The sequence below is a fragment of the Mesoplodon bidens genome, assembly GCF_964165515.1.
Source record: "Mesoplodon bidens genome assembly, chromosome: 9".
Lineage (NCBI taxonomy): Eukaryota > Metazoa > Chordata > Mammalia > Artiodactyla > Ziphiidae > Mesoplodon > Mesoplodon bidens.
In genome coordinates this window covers 56881053-56901818 of record NC_138166.1, presented here as the reverse complement: position 1 = coordinate 56901818, position 20766 = coordinate 56881053, and the positions used below count along the sequence as shown (strand labels likewise).

The 20766-nt window shown below is 38.2% G+C and overlaps 2 protein-coding genes across 8 annotated transcripts in view; one reads left to right on the top strand and one right to left on the bottom strand.

Annotated features, from left to right (window-relative positions):
* The first annotated feature begins 29 nt into the window (after positions 1–29).
* On the top strand, positions 30–10167 carry HNRNPA2B1 (heterogeneous nuclear ribonucleoprotein A2/B1). Of its 7 annotated transcripts, none has more exons than XR_014016618.1 (14): positions 31–200; positions 2951–2986; positions 3084–3194; positions 3362–3508; positions 3825–4035; positions 4190–4291; positions 4366–4446; positions 5159–5221; positions 6508–6627; positions 6872–6994; positions 7681–7763; positions 7920–8843; positions 9138–9210; positions 9825–10167. XR_014016618.1 is itself a non-coding variant. In XM_081243728.1 (12 exons), exons 1-11 carry the CDS (start codon positions 195–197, stop codon positions 7740–7742), a joined length of 1062 nt encoding a protein of 353 aa, XP_081099854.1. In that variant the 5' UTR covers positions 30–194; the 3' UTR covers positions 7743–7763; positions 9825–10167. The 7 variants fall into 7 exon arrangements, 1 of the variants encoding a protein (XP_081099854.1); XR_014016619.1 differs by having other exon boundaries at positions 9138–9273; XR_014016615.1 differs by lacking the exon at positions 7920–8843 and having other exon boundaries at positions 30–200.
* A 319-nt stretch (positions 10168–10486) lies between these two features.
* NFE2L3 (NFE2 like bZIP transcription factor 3) overlaps positions 10487–20766 on the bottom strand; it is a 34083-nt gene continuing 23803 nt past the window's right edge. The window contains exons 3-4 of the mRNA XM_081243727.1: positions 16726–16809; positions 10487–16009 (exon numbers count right to left, since the gene is read on the bottom strand). Coding sequence (XP_081099853.1) covers positions 14747–16009; positions 16726–16809 — 1347 coding nt within the window. The 3' untranslated portion in view covers positions 10487–14746. The remainder of the gene's footprint in view (positions 16010–16725; positions 16810–20766) is intronic.

Here is a 20766-nt window from a genome sequence, read left to right as displayed (position 1 = left end):
AAGCGGCGGCAGCGGCTCTAGCGGCAGTAGCAGCAGCGCCGGGTCCAGAGTGGAGGTGCTCCTAGCGGTGTTGTTTCTCGACCAGCGGCAGTTCTCACTACAGCGCCAGGACGAGTCCGGTTCGTGTTCGTCCGCGGAGATCTCTCTCATCTCGCTCGGCTGCGGGAAATCGGGCTGAAGCGACTGAGTCCGCGATGGAGGTAACGGGTTTGAAATCAATGAGTTGTTGGAAAGGGCATGGCGAGGCCGTTGGCTCCTCATTGGAAGTCGGCCATCCGCCTCCGTGGGAGAGCGACAGCGAAATTGGGCCACTTCAGAAGCGGCTGGTCTCAGGATATTTTTGAAGAGGGGTCGTTTAGTGTAGGCCTGATGGTACAGCGCTTTCCCCACCCTCAGTCTCCCGGCGCCATTTCCCTTTGCTGGGGGTGGGGGATGGGGAGCTTCCACATGGCGGACGCAGCCCCACTTTAGTGGAAATGGGGCGCGGAGGCAGGAATTCCTACTCCCTTTTTACAGCACGCTGGTTTGGGGGCCCCGGCGTCTCCGCGCTTGAGCGTTTCGGCGGGCTTCGGGTCCTCGCGAGCGGGACTGCGGAGCTTCCCCTCCCCCCTCCCGGGAACCGGATTTGGCGGCCGCCATTTTCATTTCTCTCCTTCCTCGCAGTGTTTGCCTTTTAACTCTCTAAGTTCAACTAGTTCTACTCTTTTAACAAAGAATAGAAGTGGTTAACTTTTTTTTTTTCGGACTGTTTTCATGCCGTTTCGAGGTGGACTCCGAGTGTGTTGTGAGCTCGGGTCTTTAAAGTCTTGCGCACCTCATTAGAGGCTCGCTCCTTTCCCCTCGATGAAATGGCGCCATTGCGTTCAGGAGCCGCACCGAAGGGCGGGGGGGAGGGGGCGGCGTTCTCCAGGGCGGGTTCGCACGGCTTAGGAGGAGGTAAAACCGTATAGGGTGTCGGGCCCGGTTTAAGGCGAGCGGTAGTATGAAGACCACATTTTGTTTTCCAGCCTTTGTTTATTGGAGTAACGGTTTTATATGGGTCTGCGGTAATTTTAAAAATGAAGTTGAATCGTAGGAAAGTTTAGAAGAAGATTTAGAGCCATCGGCTTACTACCGACTATGTGGGAGGCCGTGGGGGAAGGAGGTCTGTGGGGGGGCGGCATTCCGGTTCAGAATCCTTTATTTTCCTGAAGGATTCTCTTTGAAACGAAGTATTTGTATTTTAAATATTATTTTTACTGGGAAATTTAATCTTTACTGGGCAAGACCACAGGTATTTATTAGTGATAAGCTAGAAATCATGATGAAAATGAAATAATAATGACTTTATAGTTGTACACTGGTTAAAACATGGCTCAGTCCTTCAATGCGTGTATTGCTATATACAAAACTTTTAGGCTGGTCCGCTGTGTGTTTGAACTTTGTCACTTGCTTTTCTCGTTTATGTTTGCAATCATGGTTGATGATTACATTGATAAGCATAAGGTCTCAAGCGAAGGGGGTCTACCTGGGTATTTTCCTTGACCCTAAGCACGCTTATAAAATAACTTTGTTTGTAATCGATAGTGGACAGCGGGTAAGTTTGGAAAATGAGGTAAGTAATGAGTTTTTGCCTTTGTTAGTGATTTGTAAAAGTTGTAGATGCATTTTTTAATCTATTTAATTTATTTCGGTTTTAAAAGGCCTATTAACTGACAACATTTGGAGTAAATAAAATTTGCTTAAGAGTCCAAATATCAGTATGCTAAGTAACCTCTATAATTGTTTTTTAATTGTCTCAGGAGCTAGTTTGATAATTTGTTTTCAAAATTTTCAGAATCCTGAAAAGTTAACTATATAGGGGAAAAACTGAATTGCTTATCGCTGTATTTTCTGAGTTGTTGGGAGAATGTCATGCATGGAGAGAGGAACTTCATAGAACTATGGGTTGAGAGTTGTAATGCTGTTTGATAAGTTGGTCACGGACATTGTGACTAACTTTCGTTTCTGAATATTCTTAGTTTTTTAACCTAGTCAACTGAAAACAATGACCCAGCCTGCCTTAACTCATAGCCCAAAATACAGAGCTGTTAATGCAACTTATTTGTTTGTAAGGATTGAGGTTTCAGCCCAGGCTCTTTTTCTTTTCACATGTGAAAGTTGTTTATGCTGTGTAATTTGCCAGAAGACCACTAAGTTCAACATGGTGAAGTGTAAATTGTAGTACTTTGTAGCTACGGGATAGTCACAGTGGTCATTTAAATATTTTTATGGTTTTGAAAAGTGAGATGATCACAGTGTCTTACTATGTTTCTGCTTTTATGCTCAGTAACGGTTCAGATTGTTTCTGTGTTGTCTACATGTCAAAAACTAGCTATGTTAAAACTTTTTAAAGTTTTATACCGTTAATTATGAAAGTTATTCTGCCTTGATCAGAAGAGAGGTAAATTTTAAGGATATTTTGGTACATATATTGAACACTTAATGTTTTCTGTAATGGAGAGTTGGTATATGGGGAGAGAATACTAGGTTTTTGAAAATTGCGTTACATTAGAATCACCACCAGAGGGAGCAATGAAGGGAAACTCACTTTTCAAATAACTGAATCCTGAAATAAATGGCAACTCTTGGTTATAAAAAGGCAACAATTTTTATATTTTAAAATTTTATATTTAAACGGAATATTTTAAAGTTCTCTGTTCTGGGTTATAGGATTGGATTCAGATTTTGATAAGAATCTTAGCTTTTCAGTCACCAAGGAGTAGATTTGCTCCTTTTTCTTCAGAAATTTTTTTTAACTAAGTTATGCTAGATTTGTTTAAAATAATTTAATGTGAAGTAAATTTAGATCAAGCGTTAATGATTTTGAAACGTGTGTAGTTCAGCTGAGGCAATTTTTTTGGTGTAACACAACTAATGCAGTTTAACATATGGTTTAAATTTGATGTAAGTTTTTTTTTTCCCCCCCCAGAAAACTTTAGAAACTGTTCCTTTGGAGAGGAAAAAGGTACTCTGCCAGCAGGTCACCTCATATTTAAGAATTTAATTTCCTGCATACAAAGAGAAAATGTAAATAAAAATTGAAATGATGTTTTCCTTTCCAGAGAGAAAAGGAACAATTCCGTAAACTCTTTATTGGTGGCTTGAGCTTTGAAACTACAGAAGAAAGTTTGAGGAACTACTACGAGCAATGGGGAAAACTTACAGATTGTGTGGTACGTTAAGTGTGGAAGTGCTTAGGGATAGTAGTCCTTCAAGTGTTGGGTTTCTCTGTTTAAAATGAGTGAATCATGGAGAAAATCACTTTAAAATTCATGTTCATTGTTTTAAAATGCTGTAAGTGATGAGATTAAATAGTAACATCACTCCTTTGGATTTAAAGGTAATGAGGGATCCTGCAAGCAAAAGATCAAGAGGATTTGGTTTTGTAACTTTTTCATCCATGGCTGAGGTTGATGCTGCCATGGCTGCAAGACCTCATTCAATTGATGGGAGAGTGGTTGAGCCAAAACGTGCTGTTGCAAGAGAGGTGAGCAAATACATAACTTGTTTGTTCAAACAGTTTTGAGGAAAATTCCATTTCCCTCTTGCTCAAGATTAGAAAGTGACTTTTGAAAGAACAAAGTTATCTGTATTTAGCTCAAAGTGGTTTTGTTTCTTTAACAGAGCTTCGTTGGGTTTCTGTACTTACAATTTCTTAGGCTAAGTTGTTTCAAAGACTAGGTTCTTATTCATAAGGTGCCTTAGTATTTGGTCATAGGATAGGAGCCATGTATGTTACTCAGGTAGTGTGCCTTCGTTCATGTTTGTGGTTTCTTCAGTCAGGATGATTTTTTCTGTTTCAGGAATCTGGAAAGCCAGGGGCTCATGTAACTGTGAAGAAGCTGTTTGTAGGTGGAATTAAAGAAGATACTGAGGAACATCATCTTAGAGATTACTTTGAGGAATATGGAAAAATTGATACCATTGAGATAATTACCGATAGGCAGTCTGGAAAGAAAAGAGGCTTTGGGTTTGTTACTTTTGATGACCATGATCCTGTGGATAAGATTGTGTGTAAGTGTCCATAAGTGCTAGGGGTGTGGCTCTTTCACATTTTAAGTTTTGAGTATGTTAACACCTAAAACTTAGTTAAAAAGTAAAGTTTAACTTGTAACTTAGTTAATATTATAGGATGCTGACTTAATGGATTCTGAACTTTTCATTACAGTACAGAAATACCATACTATCAATGGTCATAATGCAGAAGTAAGGAAGGCTTTATCTAGACAAGAAATGCAGGAAGTCCAAAGTTCTAGAAGTGGAAGAGGAGGTAACTTCAATTCCATTTTTTTCTTAAGATTTATTTGTATAAGTGTTTGTTACTAACCAGGGTATTTATTGTAGGCAACTTTGGTTTTGGAGATTCTCGTGGTGGTGGTGGAAATTTTGGACCAGGACCAGGAAGTAACTTCAGAGGAGGATCTGGTAAGTCTGCCTTCTAAGTTTAGAAGGGTGAATGTGCTTGAAAACTATGAGTGAGTTTTAATTAGAATCTAGGAAATCCAGCCTAATTTTTTAAAAGTTATTCTTAAGATCTAATGTAGGTTCTGTCCTGATGGGATATTCTGATTTGGCTAGGCAAGAGGTAACATTTTAAAAGTCCTGTAGTTATAGTCAAGGACAAATAATTGCCTAGATCCTTTATGGTTTTCAGTTTCTGGAAAAGTTAAGATAGTGCAGCCATCTTAAATTTATGAGGTATTCCTGAATAGTTGGTGGAAATACTGTAGAGGCTTATATGTGTAAGTTTGAAGAGGTCTGTGTCTTTGTTTTTTTGCTTTGGGCTTTATATGTAGGTTAATCTGAATTAATGTAGTGTGGTGCCAGCAGAAAAACTGCCTTTGTCCATTGTCATTCCTTTTTATAAATTAATATCTTAAGTGGAGGTTTGCCAAGTCCAAGCCCCAAATCAGGCAGTTATCCTGATGATAAAATTGAATCACATACTTTAGTGTATTTTTAACACTAAAATACAGCATAAAGTACACAGTAACACCAGTGTACAGCATAAGGGGAATGAGTTCCTAATAACTCTTATTCATAGATACTAATAGATAATGTGGAGGAAGGGAGGGTAAGGAATTGAGTGGCATGAACCACAGGAAAATAATCATTTTTTTTTTCCTGCCCTTAACAGATGGATATGGAAGTGGTCGTGGATTTGGGGATGGCTATAATGGGTATGGAGGAGGACCTGGAGGTCAGTTTCTTCTACGCGTGTTAAGATTTAATCCCACTGTGTGTTGTCCATTTTTGAGTGTATACATGAAATTTTTCTTAATGTTTTACCTTTTGTAAAGGGATTAGGTGATAATGGTTCAGTTATTTGGATTTTTATTCTGATGTGCATCTTACCTGTTGGAAATTATAAAAGGAAAAATATGGTTGTAGGTGTTTGTGTACTCTTGCAAAATCAGTTGGGTAGATTTTAAATGAGAATTTAAAAATGCCATTTAAAGCTGTCCTGTTGTTTTTCAAGCAAGAGGATTAAAGATAGATGTGGTACTTTGTATACTGTTTTCCTGAAAAAGTATAGAAAAGTGGTTATGAGCAAGATCAACATGTAAGGGGAATGTATATAAGAGCCCTGTGTTATCTTAGCTCTTACCAAGATGAGTCCAGGAGGATAATGTTCCAAAAGTCCCCGAAGGAACTTTTCCAAAACATACACAAGTGTGCTCCTGTGTCTAGCTAAGGTGGTGAGCCACTGTTAAATATCAAGTGATATGTTTTGTTGAGGTACAGAAAAGAGTGATACTTGCTGACAAATGTCTTAATAGAAAGGAACAAGACATTTAAAACTGATCTAAATAATAGGCCTTATTTCTGGTTTTGCCCTCTTTAGGCATGACTTAGGAGTCACATAAGTCTCACTATTTCCAATATTGCTTTGAAATCCAAATATTGATTTGGTTTGAGAAAGATGAGTTTTTGTACTTACTGTGCAAGCAATCTGAGAATACCAATTTAAGTTTAATTACATGCAAGTTTGCTAATTTCTGGTCCTCCCCCTATTTCTACTCAGGAGAAGGGTGGTGGGCATTTTATTTAAGAGACATGGTAATTCACAAGGAAACATGAGTTGGGAACTTAATCTTTTGGACCAGCAGGAAGATGTGGTACTTCTACTTTGTTCTATTAGTCTACACATCTTGTCTGCCCCACCCCACCTACAACCTTACACAAAACATAAAAAGGATTTCAGGATACCTTGCAGAGAATCCATGATGTGTGTTTAGTTTTAGGGGAGACTTGTGGCATTACAGGTATTTGTTTCTAAAGGTTTTATCCAGTTGTTAGTGGGTAGGCATTCCCCACCCCCAACCGTTTACCAAGGTTGGATATCAGAATGTGCCCTTGAGGATTTCAGAGATTTTGTAGAACGAATATCTTACTTAAAAAATACGTGTTTTGGAAAGCTGGAAGTGGGTGTTCAAATGGCATTGAAAATATTAAGTAATTACTTAAAGGCTTATTTTATAATAGGTGGCAATTTTGGAGGTAGCCCTGGTTATGGAGGAGGAAGAGGAGGATATGGTGGTGGAGGACCTGGATATGGCAACCAGGGTGGGGGCTACGGAGGTGGTTATGACAACTATGGAGGAGGTAATAAATTCACCTGCATCTTTATGTGGGAATTTGGATTGGAATTAATGATTTTCAACACGTGAGATTTTTCATTTCATTGTTGTTGATGGTTGTCTTTTTTTAAAAAAATGTAGAATTGTAGATAGGTGTTTTGCATTTATTCTGATTTGTGGGGAATTTTAAGTACTTAGCATGTATCACTGGTTTAATATTTGGTTGTGTTATGGGGTTTATTGTACAGACATTTCCAAATTTTTTACAGGAAATTATGGAAGTGGAAATTATAATGATTTTGGAAATTATAACCAGCAACCTTCTAACTACGGTCCAATGAAGAGTGGAAACTTTGGTGGTAGCAGAAACATGGGAGGACCATATGGTGGAGGTAATTTATTCGATTTTTCAAATTTGTGATGAAAATATTAAGTGTTGCATGACTTCGAAGAAAGATAACTTTCAAGTTTATTTATGCTTTGGTAACACTTCCCATCAAATACACAGTGTTATTAAGAGTAAAATTTTGGGAAAATAAAAATGTAACATCACTGGGGGGGATTGTTGTGGTGGGGGTGGGATGTTCAGTGATATAAAATATTTTGGGGTTAGTGAAGTGGATTAGATGTTTTCAGTGGCTTTGGCTGATTAAGAAAAAGCCAGATAAAATTGCTGAGCATATTGCAAGTGGTATAAATTTTGTATGACTCTCAGAAAGCTAATTTAGTAAATCTCAACTTTTCGTTCAGATCATTGTTGAGAGTCGTTAGTGGGACAGAAGTATAGATTCTTTGTGTTTCTTATGCTGGGTATACTTCCTTAAAACATCTTTTAAATGATCATGGAAGAGAGCTCTCTAAAGGAGTAGCAGTAGTAAAATGTTTTCAAGTTTAAAGGAAAAAAATGAAAAATCTGTGAATCTGGATAATTTAATCTTCTGAGTTAACGAGGCTAAGGAGAAACAAGTAATGGTCTCTGATCTGCATGTTTTAAGGAGTGTATGGCTGTAAAATAAAATCAGCTGTAGAACTTGGGAAATCAAAATAAGTTTGCTTTCTCTTGTTCCAATAATTCTAGGAAACTATGGTCCAGGAGGCAGTGGAGGAAGTGGGGGTTATGGAGGGAGAAGCCGATATTGAGCTTCTTCCTATTTACCATGGGTAAGTAGCTTTTAAGTTTCACGTTATTAATGTCTTGGGAGACCTAGCTGCCAGGAGTTAAAGCTTTTTAGGATCATGTTATCTTTCCTTAAAATCTGGTTAGATGGATAATTTCATAACCTATTTTTTTTTTACTCTTTACTTCTGTTGAAACAGGCTTCACTGTATAAATAGGAGAGGATGAGAGCCCAGAGGTAACAGAACAGCTTCAGGTTATCGAAATAACAATGTTAAGGAAACTCTTATCTCAGTCATGCATAAATATGCAGTGATATGGCAGAAGACACCAGAGCAGATGCAGAGAGCCATTTTGTGAATGGATTGGATTATTTAATAACATTACCTTACTGTGGAGGAAGGATTGTAAAAAAAAAAAAAAATGCCTTTGAGACAGTTTCTTAGCTTTTTAATTGTTGTTTCTTTCTAGTGGTCTTTGTAAGAGTGTAGAAGCATTCCTTCTTTGATAATGTTAAATTTGTAAGTTTCAGGTGACATGTGAAACCTTTTTTAAGATTTTTCTCAAAGTTTTGAAAAGCTATTAGCCAGGATCATGGTGTAATAAGACTTAACGTTTTTCCTTTAAAAAAAATTTAAGTGCGTGTGTAGAGTTAAGAAGCTGTTGTACATTTATGATTTAATAAAATAATTCTAAAGGAAATTGTGTAATTATAGACTTTTTATTTTAAATAAGTTAAGGAGTGGGTAGTATAATTAAGGTCCGTTGCAAAGCTGTTGTTATATTTGTGTAAGATAAATGCTGGTCAGATATAAGTGTGTTGTCTGCAATTCATCAGGATTAAATTATCTAGATAACTTAAGGGATATCTCTGCAAGGAGAAACACCTTTTTAGATCTTTTAGATGCTGCTTCTTCAATGCAAGGAAAGGAAATAACCCCAGCGAGGTACTCTTCAGGGATACAGGTCTAGTACAAGAGAACTCTTGACGGCTACTAAGTTCAGCCAGTCTTAAGAAACTGTGCTGTTTCTACAAAGCTTTAACTACAGTAGTTTATAAGGATGCCAACGAAAGCTGAGGGTGTAGAGCAAAATAGTTCTAAGCTTCAGTTAAACTTCTTTAGGTAAGATCTCATTTACTTTTCCTTTCTTAATTTTCCTCCCCAAAAGATAAACTAATACTCTTTAATGGTCTTTCAGTATAGTGGTTCTCATGTAGTTTAACATAGCTATAAATTGAGTTTAACAATTTATAAACTCAAGAGAATAATTTTATAAACCCTGTTTTCCAATCTGTCATTTACTTAAATTATTTTGGTTGTTTTTTTCCCCCTTTTTTTCCTTCTTTCCCATCCCCCTCCCCCTCTATGAAGATTCAGGTGCTTAACATATCATTTTTTTCCCTGCTGGAATTTTAGCATTGATATGAACCATGGACAAGTATATTCTGCTGCCACAAAGACTGTAAAGTGCTTCATTTCAACAGCTGAGGCAAGCCAAGTGATCATTAATAAAGCTTTTCTTGGTTCCTTCAGTGGTGTTGGTAGTGAAATGGTAGGTAAAAGTTAGGCTGCAAGTTGAATGAATCATGAAATTTCCCATCGTTACACCCTTGTGTATTCACATTTCTTGGATCAAGTGTTTTGAGTGAACTAGGGGTTTTTTTTTTATTAAAAATAAAGACGTGTTGTTCTGTTATTTTGATACGGTTCTAGCTTTACATGCTTATCAGGATCAGGCTAAGGAGAAGGTAGGGCAAGATGGTTAAATCTACTTTCAGATAATTTATATTTATGAATAAAAGTGTCTACATTATAAATCTTGTAAGTATCCAATTCTAAATCCTTAGGTTTAAATGTGGTAATTCTTTCCCAATCCCTAACCTATAGGAGAGACATAGGTTGGCTGCTGAAGTTTCATTTCTTAGATGTCATCAGAGATTGATTGCCTGGCTTTATTGCCTTTTCAGGAATGTGATAATCAGGGCATATTCTACTGTATGCACCTGTGAGTCTTCTTTGATCCTAAGACCACCACTGAAATTATTTAGGTTCTTTGGACAAACATGATAAACTTCTTCAGATACTTTTTTTTTCCTTTGGCAGGAAGGTGTCTTGCTGCAGGTAACTAATGAAGAAGTGGTCAACCACAGAATCTTCAAGAAATAAGAAATTCTGTACCATCTGAAAGTAGTTCTTGTTGGTGCCTTCATTTTAAAAAGCACTCTTTAAGATTAAAGGGAAATGTTTTCTGATAAAATAACAGACTTCATTTAGTACAGGTTCTTAATATAAAACAATTACAAATTGAGTATTGTTTGTAACAGAGTAACATCAGATCAGCTAGAGAGAGAAATGTATCGTGTTTTGAATTAGGTTTTGTGAGTAGACAGATTAAAATTCTATTTTAAATATAAAGTTTATTAAAATAAATACTTTTGTATTCAAATACTTGGTGTAATGTTTACACATAAAATGTGAATCTTGTTCTATGAACATTAAGTTGTCTAAAGGATTGCCATCCACTAGATTTCTAAAGCAGTTTCACAAAGCAATGCATATTGCCATTTTCCTTTCAATATGGATAGACAAACGAGAAAAGCACTGTGGACATTATTGGCTGTCCCTAATAAAATGCCATTCTTTATACACTGTATATTCAGCGTTTGAATAATGCTACAGATTTCTGGCTTTGCCTTGTATGTTTAACATTGCTGGTGGTGTTTTTAAAGTCATTACAGATTCTAACCAGCTAAAGTGGTCCAACCAAGTTTAAGTGGCTATGCAAAAGGCACTGAGACAAAATGTCATTTCTCTCAAATGTGAATTAGCTCTGTTTCGTTATACACTTAGTATCAGGTGGTTGTCTTAAAGGGTTAAACATGGTGGATAAAATTTAATAGCAAGCAGTGAGTTTCTTACTTGGATGTTCACCTGAAATGAAAAACCAGAAAAATAGGGGACAAAGAGTAAAGGTTGACTTGTTCTAACTATTTCTTTTGGTTTTGATATGAGGTATCTCACAGGTAAGTCAAACTAATGAAGGCTAACGGAAGATGAGCTTTGCGTCCATTGTCAGCTATAAATTTGTTTACATTTGGCTGTGGATTTACTAGGAAAAAATAATTCTTAATGTCTTAAAAATGTCTAGCTCTACAAAGAAGTTAACTTTTGAAGATAAATCAAGTTGGTATAATACAACCCTAAAATACCCAGCGTTTAACACCAGCACAAATAGGGGAAGACATCTGTATTACGTATTAATGGGGCAAAATGACCTAGCTTATTGAAACATGCAATAGGTAATGTTGAGTATTTTGTGTGTGTGTATGTTGTGTGTGTTGAGCTGCTAATTTTCTTTTTAACGACGTTTTTGTTCTAAAAGGGAATATTTTAAAGAACTGTTACATTTTCACTTCACTGTTTTTGTAGGTCAGCAATTTGGAAGCAGCTTAGCTGTGCGATTTCTAGCTGAAGCTTAGGGTTGTATGTAAGTCAGGGAAAACATGACTGGGGCTGGAGTATTTGAATCCAAAATGGCCTACTGACAGGACTGAAGGTTGGTACTGGCTATTTCCTTTACCCATAGTGAAGCAACAAAAGAATCCTCAAAATACAACCAGTGTTTTTTGTAAGTTATTTTGTGATCACAGTGTGGGAGGGGAGGGTTTTACTCAACATGACGACCAAAAAGCAAGAGTTATTGGGAGCCATCTTGGGGGATGGTTCCCATACCTGGAGTGTTTTCCTCTTTGGTAAAAGTTTTTGAAACTAGTTCTTCTGTGTGGTTTTCAATATTGCGATTAAGTGGGTGAGTATGTTAAAGTTGGTCTGAAGTGATTCTTAATATTTAAAAGTACTGAGGCAATTAAGGGAGGCTTTAAAAGAATCATGTCTTGGTTCCTTAGTAATGACAATTACTAGTTCAAACCGTGTGTGTGGATATGTGGTGCCTTTGCAGAAGGTAGAAAACATCACTAATCTCAGTATACCCAAAGTGCGTGTGTACGTTGTGGCTTAGTTATATTTTAAATCAGTCTAAAGTTTGGAACAAATATTCTCAGGTGGTATACCCAAATTTTTTTTTTTTTTTTTTTTTTTTTTTTTTTTGCGGTACGCGGGCCTCTCACTGTTGTGGCCTCTCCCGTTGCGGAGCACAGGCTCTGGACGCGCAGGCTCAGCGGCCATGGTTCAGCCGCTCTGTGGCATGTGGGACCTTCCTGGACCAGGGAACGGACCCGTGTCCCCTGCATCAGCAGGTGGACTCTGAACCACTGCGCCACCAGGGAAGTCCCCCTACCCAGTGATTTCAATGTTGCTCTGCTATTACTGCAACTAAAGTATTTAAGTGAAAAATATTTAAATTATTAAGCACTAATATGTACTCCATAGGATGACTTTGTTGTTCACTTTGTTGTTCTGGCAGCTGGGCTGACTTCTTAACTGCTCCTGTATTCTAAAGGTCAGTGCTGAACTGGAGCCAGCCTAGAAATGGAACCCAGATAGACAAATCTTACTGAGCACACGTTGCTTGAAGATTACACGCAATAGTTCTAATTTCCCTGTGAGGATTTCATCATGGCCTGTTGTTAGCTATCAAAAGGAAATAAGGTTTTAATAGGAAAAGGACAAATGAGATGCTGAGCGCCTGTCGGAACCAGATTTTACTTTTAATTTTCAACTGATGTAATTCTATGACAAAGGGGTTATTTCAGGAGTAACTATTTTCTATAGGTAAGGAAAGTGAGACTACTTTTATGTTGGGAGTAGTTAAAAATGAAATGTAAGTTTGGGCCCGTCCCTGAAATCGGGAGGGAAAATGATGCCTAGCAAAAAACATGCTTCAAAGAGGCTGAAGGCCAATTATACAGACTACCAGATTTATAGGTGTAAACACTGCTGATCTTACCTAGTTCTGTGGGTCCTTTTGCGGCTACAGTCTGTATTTAAAACCCCAAATACCTGGAGACAGTTGGGAACTTAAGTTTATCATCCCCCTAACCTTGATTGCTGGAACTGTTTCTCAATTCAAGTAAGTCTTGACTGTTTATCCATGTCTTGTTCAGATTAGCTTAAGTCTGATTTCACTATTGAAGGAATGGGCCAGATAGCTAACAGCTGTTCAACAGTCACAGTAAAATTAAAATGCATATGGCTTTCATTAGAACTTGACATTTTGATCTGTTTATAAAAGCTTGAGAATCAAATTTTCTCAACACACCACCTATTCCTTTCAACCGATATAAAACCTGGCATTTTTTTTTAAAAAGACTATTGAACTAACAGAAATAGTCAATCTTGGTGTATCGTAATCTGTAAGTGCTTAGGCTAAAATAGTGGTGTGAAATTTTCACTGCTGACATCAATGATGGAGAGTAAGCAGCTTCAGCACTACTGAAGAGCAGTGTGGTATTTGTACAAAGTGTCCAGAAACTGGCTGGTGAAAGCTGCATTCGTTGACCTTTGGTCACAGTGCACCAAATATCTCATGGATCTCAAAATTTCAGTTGCTGTGAATGTTTTGAATCCCAGCTGTTTCTGCTGTGCCTCTTTTTTGCCCATTTGATGTTCTTGATATTTTCAGGGATTGGGGAGAATGCTGAGCTTGACGAGCAAGCACTGAAATTGAGCATTCGGGATACCTGCAGTTTCAAAACTTACAATTGGTTGTGGCATTTTACATTGTATGTAGACTTGAAAGAACGTGCCTTGAAGCTCTATTTAAGAAGCTAAGACATTTGAGGTGGGCTTCCTTGCAAAAAGCCAGGCTGTCACCATTGAAAAAGTGGTTATTGCACAAAACTGGTCAGAAGAGTGAAACTTGCATCTAGAAGCCTTTTGCTACTACGTGGGGCTTGAAACAAATTCCTAGCTCCAATTCAAAGTATAAAGGTTTACTATGAAAACCCACACCCTACATTTTTGTAACCCAAAATAACTTTGACTTGTGACATTTGTTTTGGGCAATTATTCTGACTGCAGAAAACATCTGACACCCCTGATTTTGAAATTAGACTAACAGTATTCATGTTAATGTTCTCAAACCTTGACAGGGCAGTTGTTTTCAGAAAATTCTTGAGGTTTCATTTCAAGTGTCATTTCTATTGTCCTTTTTATCAAATGGCTGTCTTTTTGCCTCTTTAAATATCTTTCATTTTGCTTCAGTATTCTCATTTCTTTGCAAAGTCTGTGCTTCTCATCCCTTAGTGGTGGTCTGCGTTCTTGTATGGCCTGTACATGCTTGATTAAATCCATATTTAAGCAAGTTGGGGTTTTTTTGGTGTGAGCTGTCAGTGTTCCAGATGTGGAGCTATGCCTACGGGCTGGCTTTACTGCCAGGGAATTAGTCGTATTTCTGTATATGCAGGCAACTCTAGTTATGGGAGGGAGGGAGGCTCTTTGTCCTCAGGTGTTAAAGCCTAATGCAGTAATGTTTTGTTTGGGCATCCTGGTGGTGGTGTAGAGCCTGGTCTGTTTCATGTCATGTTTTATGTGTTAGGTCTAGGGGGGAATTTCGCTTGTCAGTTCAGTGTTGACTATATTCGGTTTGACTTGAGTTAACACTATGCTGCCTGATTTGCTAGATACTCACCTGGTGTTTTTAAATGTGGGTATTTTGAAAGAGAAGTTTGCTTAGGGTTTCTGTATAAAAGGGGAGAAAGTACTTTATAAAATCAAATACAAAATTTATTTCCACAGAAAAAGCTACTACATAAGTTTCCATCAATTAAGCTAAAACAGTTCTTGAAAACTCTATCACGTTTTGAAATGGCTAGTGAAAAGACGGTTACCAAGTTTTCACGTCACCCTATTTCTACATACTATTAGGAGTTCTTGAAACATTGGCTTCAGCCCCCCAGTCTCATATTGAAGTCCTAAACTGGTCCATATAAGCTTCAAAATGTAGCCTTAACTGAGTGATTCAAGTAACAGTAGATAACACTTGAGCTAAACTTTGAAGCAGATTCAATGGTTTTTTAATCAGTTTCTGAACACTACGACTTTATGCATATGGATGGAATCCATCTTCAATTTCTTCTCTCACTTTTTCGTTTTCCTTTTTGGTTTTCCTTTTTTTGGCCTGGGGTCACCAATTCCGTGGGTACAATCAAAACACTTCCATCACAGCTGCACTGAAGAGCATACTGGTTTGGATTGACTGGCCTACCTTCATCATCTCTTAACCTACTAAAAACATCATGATAGAGATCGTGCAGTTTCTGTTTCATTATATTTATAGCTTTGTGACACTGGGATCGCTCTCTCTTAAGAGTTTCCTTCTTTGCTTGCAAGTTACATACATCATCTTCCAGATTCAAAATTACATCCAGTTTGCGCCTACGGCAGTTCTGAGCAGCAACTTTATTCCTCCCTCTTCGTCTGATATCACGGATGAGCGACACTTGAAAATCTGTCAGATAGTACCTGCTTAGCATGCTGTTGAAAGAATCTACAGGCATCTGGACAATTTCATCCACAGAAAAAGGGATGTGCAGAGCTTTAGCATGCCGTTCATCACGGCTTAAGTTTCTGTCTGTGTCATTGAGGTACCCATGCCTTATTTTCTGTGACTTCCCAGGCCATGAAAAAGATTCATAAGTGGATTCTAGTGTACTTGGCTGTAAGTGGTAAGTGTGGTTATGTAATACGGGTTGAAATGCAAGGTCCCCATGAAAATGAGAGTCACTACTGTGATCCATGTGACAAAATTTAGTGGGCTCTGGGTAGCAGCCTCCTACAGCCCCTTCTAAGTCACGGTGGGAAAGAGATTCAAGGTCATTACTAGAATGTGAAGCACCTTCACATATAGAGCGTGAGGAGTTAGACTTGGTGACAGAGGTGCTATTGTGGCTTGAGTTTAAAGAAAGCCCAGAATCAGAATCTGGTTCTTCAAAAAGCTGAGAAACTTCCATTGGATCAAAACCTTCTTCTGTGGCCAAAGACATTAAATTTATGTCATCAAATATGTTTATATCAAGGTCATACAGAAGGTCTTGGTTTGTTAGATTCCTCATGTGATTGTCAAATGGAAGAAATCCTGTCAAATTAGTTCCAGAAAGGGTCTGTTCAGGATTGCTAAGAGGAGAATTTAACTGCAGAAATAGTTCTTGTGGCTGTGAAGTCCTTGCTACTGGATCCCTTCTAAATGTATTCTCAGGACACAACAACATGGCCTCATGGAGATTTACATCGTGACTTAAAGCCTGGCTAAAATTTGCATTATAATGTGTAGGAGGATTCATGCCATCATTGATACTTCCTTGGAGAGGACTGTCTCCAAGTGAGATGCCCTGAAAAAGGAAAGGGAAAAAAGTACTATATAAATAACAAAACTAGTACCTAATACAATACTTCTTGTTCCTCTCTTGTGTTAATTCCTCTATGTAAGTAAGGATATGCTTCTGGCTACAAATAACTTCCCTTAGTTAAATAATGCAGGCAGTAGAATACATGATGTGAGCCCAGGTGAGAATATGCTATGTCCGGGAAAGATTTGTTCTTTGAACATGGGAAATCAGAAAGATGATGATAGTGTGAAATTTTTGTTATTCAAAAATTCAAATATCTTTCTTAACCCTAGCTGTTGGCAATCTAAGTCCACCTTGTGGACTGTCATGGATAATCACAGCAATAGTGAAACAGTCTTACTGTGGGGGGAGAGGTGTCTTAAAGCAAATTGGACCAGCATAAAGTGTAATGCTGCCAGAAAAACTAAGGTGTGCCTTAGTTTGTCAAGTTATGTAGTGCCATTTTGATTCAATATGGATTTTATGAATTTGATTATATCTTTGTGATTATTTGGAAGGGGGAACTATACATATTTGGTTAATTCTCCAAAAGTATTTCTATAAAAAGTAAATCCTAAGTCTGTGCTTAAATAATGCACTAGAAACCGTTATCTAAGTATTAAACTGCTATGTATCCCAGGTAATAAGGTTGTGTTTATTCACAGAGAGGTCACTGCAGATATTTTTCCTGCAAGGATAAAAGCCAAGATTCCCATTACCTCCAGTGGATTTTCAGGCTGTGATGAAAGCAACTGAAATAAGTCTTCCAGAGAGAAAGATGTGTCTGTTCCATTTCGATGTCTCTAGAAAAAGAAGGTGCATCATTCATTTACATTACTGAAGTGGTTGACTGAGGCTTTTAGGCTTAATCTGGAAAGGGTAACCAGGTGTTAAATCCATGCTGGATTTTTATCTCTAGTTTGAAATTTTTACGTTCTTATTCCTTTTTTAGTACTCAGTATTTTAACATCCTGCTGTAAACAACCTTCAACTTGATGACTCCTCCATTCCTGCCCTAACTTCTTCATCTTATGTTTTTAGCTTATATGCTTAGTTCCACCTTACTTTGTTCCTCTCCAGCCAACTTTCCAAATTGATTACAAGATGTTGCAGTTTTCAGTCAAATACATATTTAGAGTTACCAAAGTTCTATCAACTTCTTGTTATTGCTTTGTCTCCTGCCTTAAGGGTTTAGTTTGTTGAAATAATTACTTTGATAGTTCTCTAGAGTGGCTCCATGAACTCTTTAGTCTTTGTAATCTCTTAAGTTTATCATGCTTAATGTTTTCCCTCAGCCCTGTCTTACGGCATTTATTACTACTGATATGTTTGCTATCGGTCTGTCATTTTATAACAGCTAATCTTTTTTTCCCTTGGGTAGTTTTAAAGATTTTTTTCTTAGTCTTTGTTGGCGATATGTCTGGGATTTAACTTATTTACTCTGCTTGCGACTCTGTGTATTCCTCAAATCTGAGCCATAAGATCATTTTAATTTTGGATATATTCTGCCATAAACTCTTTGAATACTGCTGCTTCTTCATACTTCCCAGCCTCTCCTGGGACTCCTATTAGAAATAATTTAGATTTTTGTATTCTATAACTGTCTTTTCTTTTTATATGTAAAGGTGAGCTCATCTTTGTTGAAAACAGTTTCTATATGAATGACACATACCAAGGGTTTACGAACTAGGTTTTATACTTTTCTCTGCAAGGGCCAGTTTTTGTATCATTTTCTAGACCTTTTCTTGACTCAGGATTCCTGATGGTGATGGTAATCTGAATCCACACCATTTAGTGTTCTGATTTCTAAAGGTTGGATGGACAGCTTCCTTGGACAGCTTCCTTGCTATGTCTCCTCGCTGGTGGCTAGAATTGTTCTATTCCTCATTTCCTGAACCAGAAGAGCCTTTCAACATTGAGCTTTAAAGCAGGGAACTCTTCAACTCCAGCCTCTGTCACGGCATCTGGATAGAGTTCTTCTTGGAGACTCTTCAGCCTTGGTGCCTGATTGTCTTAAAATTCTGGATTTTGAGTTCCCTCTTTGCTGCTTGTATCTGTAGAGTTCTGTGTCTTGCTTTTGAGTTCAGTTATACATTTGAAGATATTATCCATTCTGTCTTATCCAGGATTTCTGTATCTGATGTGTCAAAGGGATGTCTTTACATGTTAGTAAGTTCATATTCCTGACTTGTGCCGTGTGTAACTCCCATCCCCAACTTTTTTGAAGATTCAGATCAGCTGGACTGATTTTGTATATGTGGGTATAAATATACTTGGTTCCTTTTTCTGCAAAATACCTGGGTTCTATGAAGCCATGTTTTCAAGGCTTCTGTCTATTCTTGTGCATGCTATATAGGACTTATTTAAGGTAAACTGGTGAATATAAGATTTCTTGTTCTTCTTTAACTGGCAAATGACACATTCTTAGTGGGTAGCAGACTTCCTCACCAGTTGGATTATTTCTTCCTCACCAGTTGGATTATTTAAAATGATTCCTAGTTAAGAAATTTCATAAACTTGATTCATCAGTCCTGGCCAACCATTGACCAAAATCTGCCTGATGGTCACAAGTGTGTGAGAATGAATAACAACATCAGCACAAATCTGCATTCCTGCAAAAACAATCCTTAACTGGGTAAATAACACTTTGCAGAAAAGGAACCCTTAATATGTAGAACATAGAAATATTATGTTCTTATGTATGAAGATCATTCTGCTTAAAATGAATTATGGACTGGTCCTTCAAGCTAGTCAAAGATAAGTTTCATTAGATACCTGTTTCCTCTTCTTCAGTGCCCGTGGAGATAGAGGTTTGTGGAGCTAGCCCTGGGTGACACAGGAGACAGAGGCAAGAGATGGGAGGGTGCAAGGTGTGATAGAGTTCCTTAGCTCATCGAGCTGTATTTCTCCCCAGGTTCCTTTCTGCTCTTGAGGGTGGTGTTGGCTTCAGGGCGGGGGGCCTCCCTCTTCCTTCGTGTTTACCTTAAACCTGCCTTCACCTCTTAAAAAAATCCCCTCATTCACTTCTCTTCAGAATCTCATGGGCTGATGCCTTCTACCTGAGGGCTTTAACTGTGGACAGCATTCTGTTTGCAGTCATCCTTCCTAAATCTTCACATAAAATACAAACAGTTCTATTTTTCGTCAAGAATTCACTGCATTTTGAACAGAGATCACTAGGAGTATTTTAAAAATATGGTGGACACATTTAATTTTATACCTTTTAAAAGATGAAACTATATAAATTCAACTTATCTTTAGTGAGAAGAAAGTATCTTCAGAGCAGTATATATATATATATATGTATATATATATATACACCTATATATACTGTGTATTTAGTCTTCATTAACAGCTAGCTAAGTCCAGGCTTGCAGTGGGGCTAGAAAGAACTTAACTGTTAAAGAGTAAATTATGCCAGTCATCCTAGGTATTTTCATATGCCAGTGATTCATTTTGGTCACAGACAACTCCCTACTAAGTAACATCTCAGTAAGAGAGCAGACACGTTGTTAGATGCTCCTACAAGAAATGTATAATTGTCATGCCATGCTCTAAATGATGTGTTTCTAGAAGGTTTTGTTCAAATTGATGTTTGTCTCAAGTCAAATTTTAAATTCTCTGAGGAAAGCTCCCTGCCTCATCTGTCGCTTCATTATTATTTAACGAGTGCCTGTTATCTAGCAGTGACTGTAACTACCTTAGTTACTATAGGTAATTCAAAAAAGTAGAGAACACAGTTGCTACTTTTCTGGGAAGTCTGGTGAAGACATTACCCAGGAGAAAAGTGAACCAAGAGCATAGATCTATACACAATGAAGTGGTAAAGAGACTGGTAAAAACATCTTTTGCCTCAAAAAAGATAACTTGGGAGGCACTCAGGAAAGTGAGCTGAAATGTCTCCTTCAAAACAAATATGGTTCTTTCAGTGTTCACTGGCACTGATGTGTGTGTGTGAGCAGGTGGTAAAGCCACAGGAAGGTACATGAATTACAAGGAAAATACAAGGCCTGGGGAGAACAACAGTGGGTAAGAGCAGAGGCAGGTGGAAACACCTGCATTTCACAGTGAAATGCCAGGCTGCAATGGGATCCTCAACTGTAGGTCATAAAAGTGTTGAACAGCCTGAGAGGTAAAGTGAAAATGGGAGCGTTCCTTGGGGTGAGCTCCCCACTGTGAGACTAGCAAAAAGGGACTTAGAAACCACATAGAAACATGGTGTGTTTAGGGAACACAGCAGATATGCATCCAGAGCTTGCCTGAAAAATAAGGGCAAGAGGCCAAGCAAGGGCTTGTTAGAGAAGTGATTGGACTGATAAAGGAGGTGAGGTGCAGGTTTCCAGGACCAGCACGTGGTTGTGGAGGTGGAGGTGCATGTGTCCTTGTGAAGAGAAGGGCAGGTGAAGGACTCCCAGCAGGGCGGTGGGGTCTCCAAAGAACCTGTGAAATGAAAGAGCCCATCCAACAGAGAAGCAGTTTTAAATAACGTCCTTCGGTCCAGGGGAAACAGTTTCAGGCTGGCACCAGTCAAGGAACCCCTTTCCTGAGCTCTTAACCACCCATCACACCCTCAGCTCCAGAGAAGACAACTGGCTGTACAAGCAAGGGAGGAAGAACTGGGGAAATAGAAGCTGGCCACACACACCCCTTTCCACTCAGCCAGGCTTTGAGGCTGCAGCAGGGATAGGAGGAGGACAAACTAAGTTTCAGTTCAGAGTTTTTGAGAGTTACACTGGCTGTATTTATCAGCTGCTGCACTG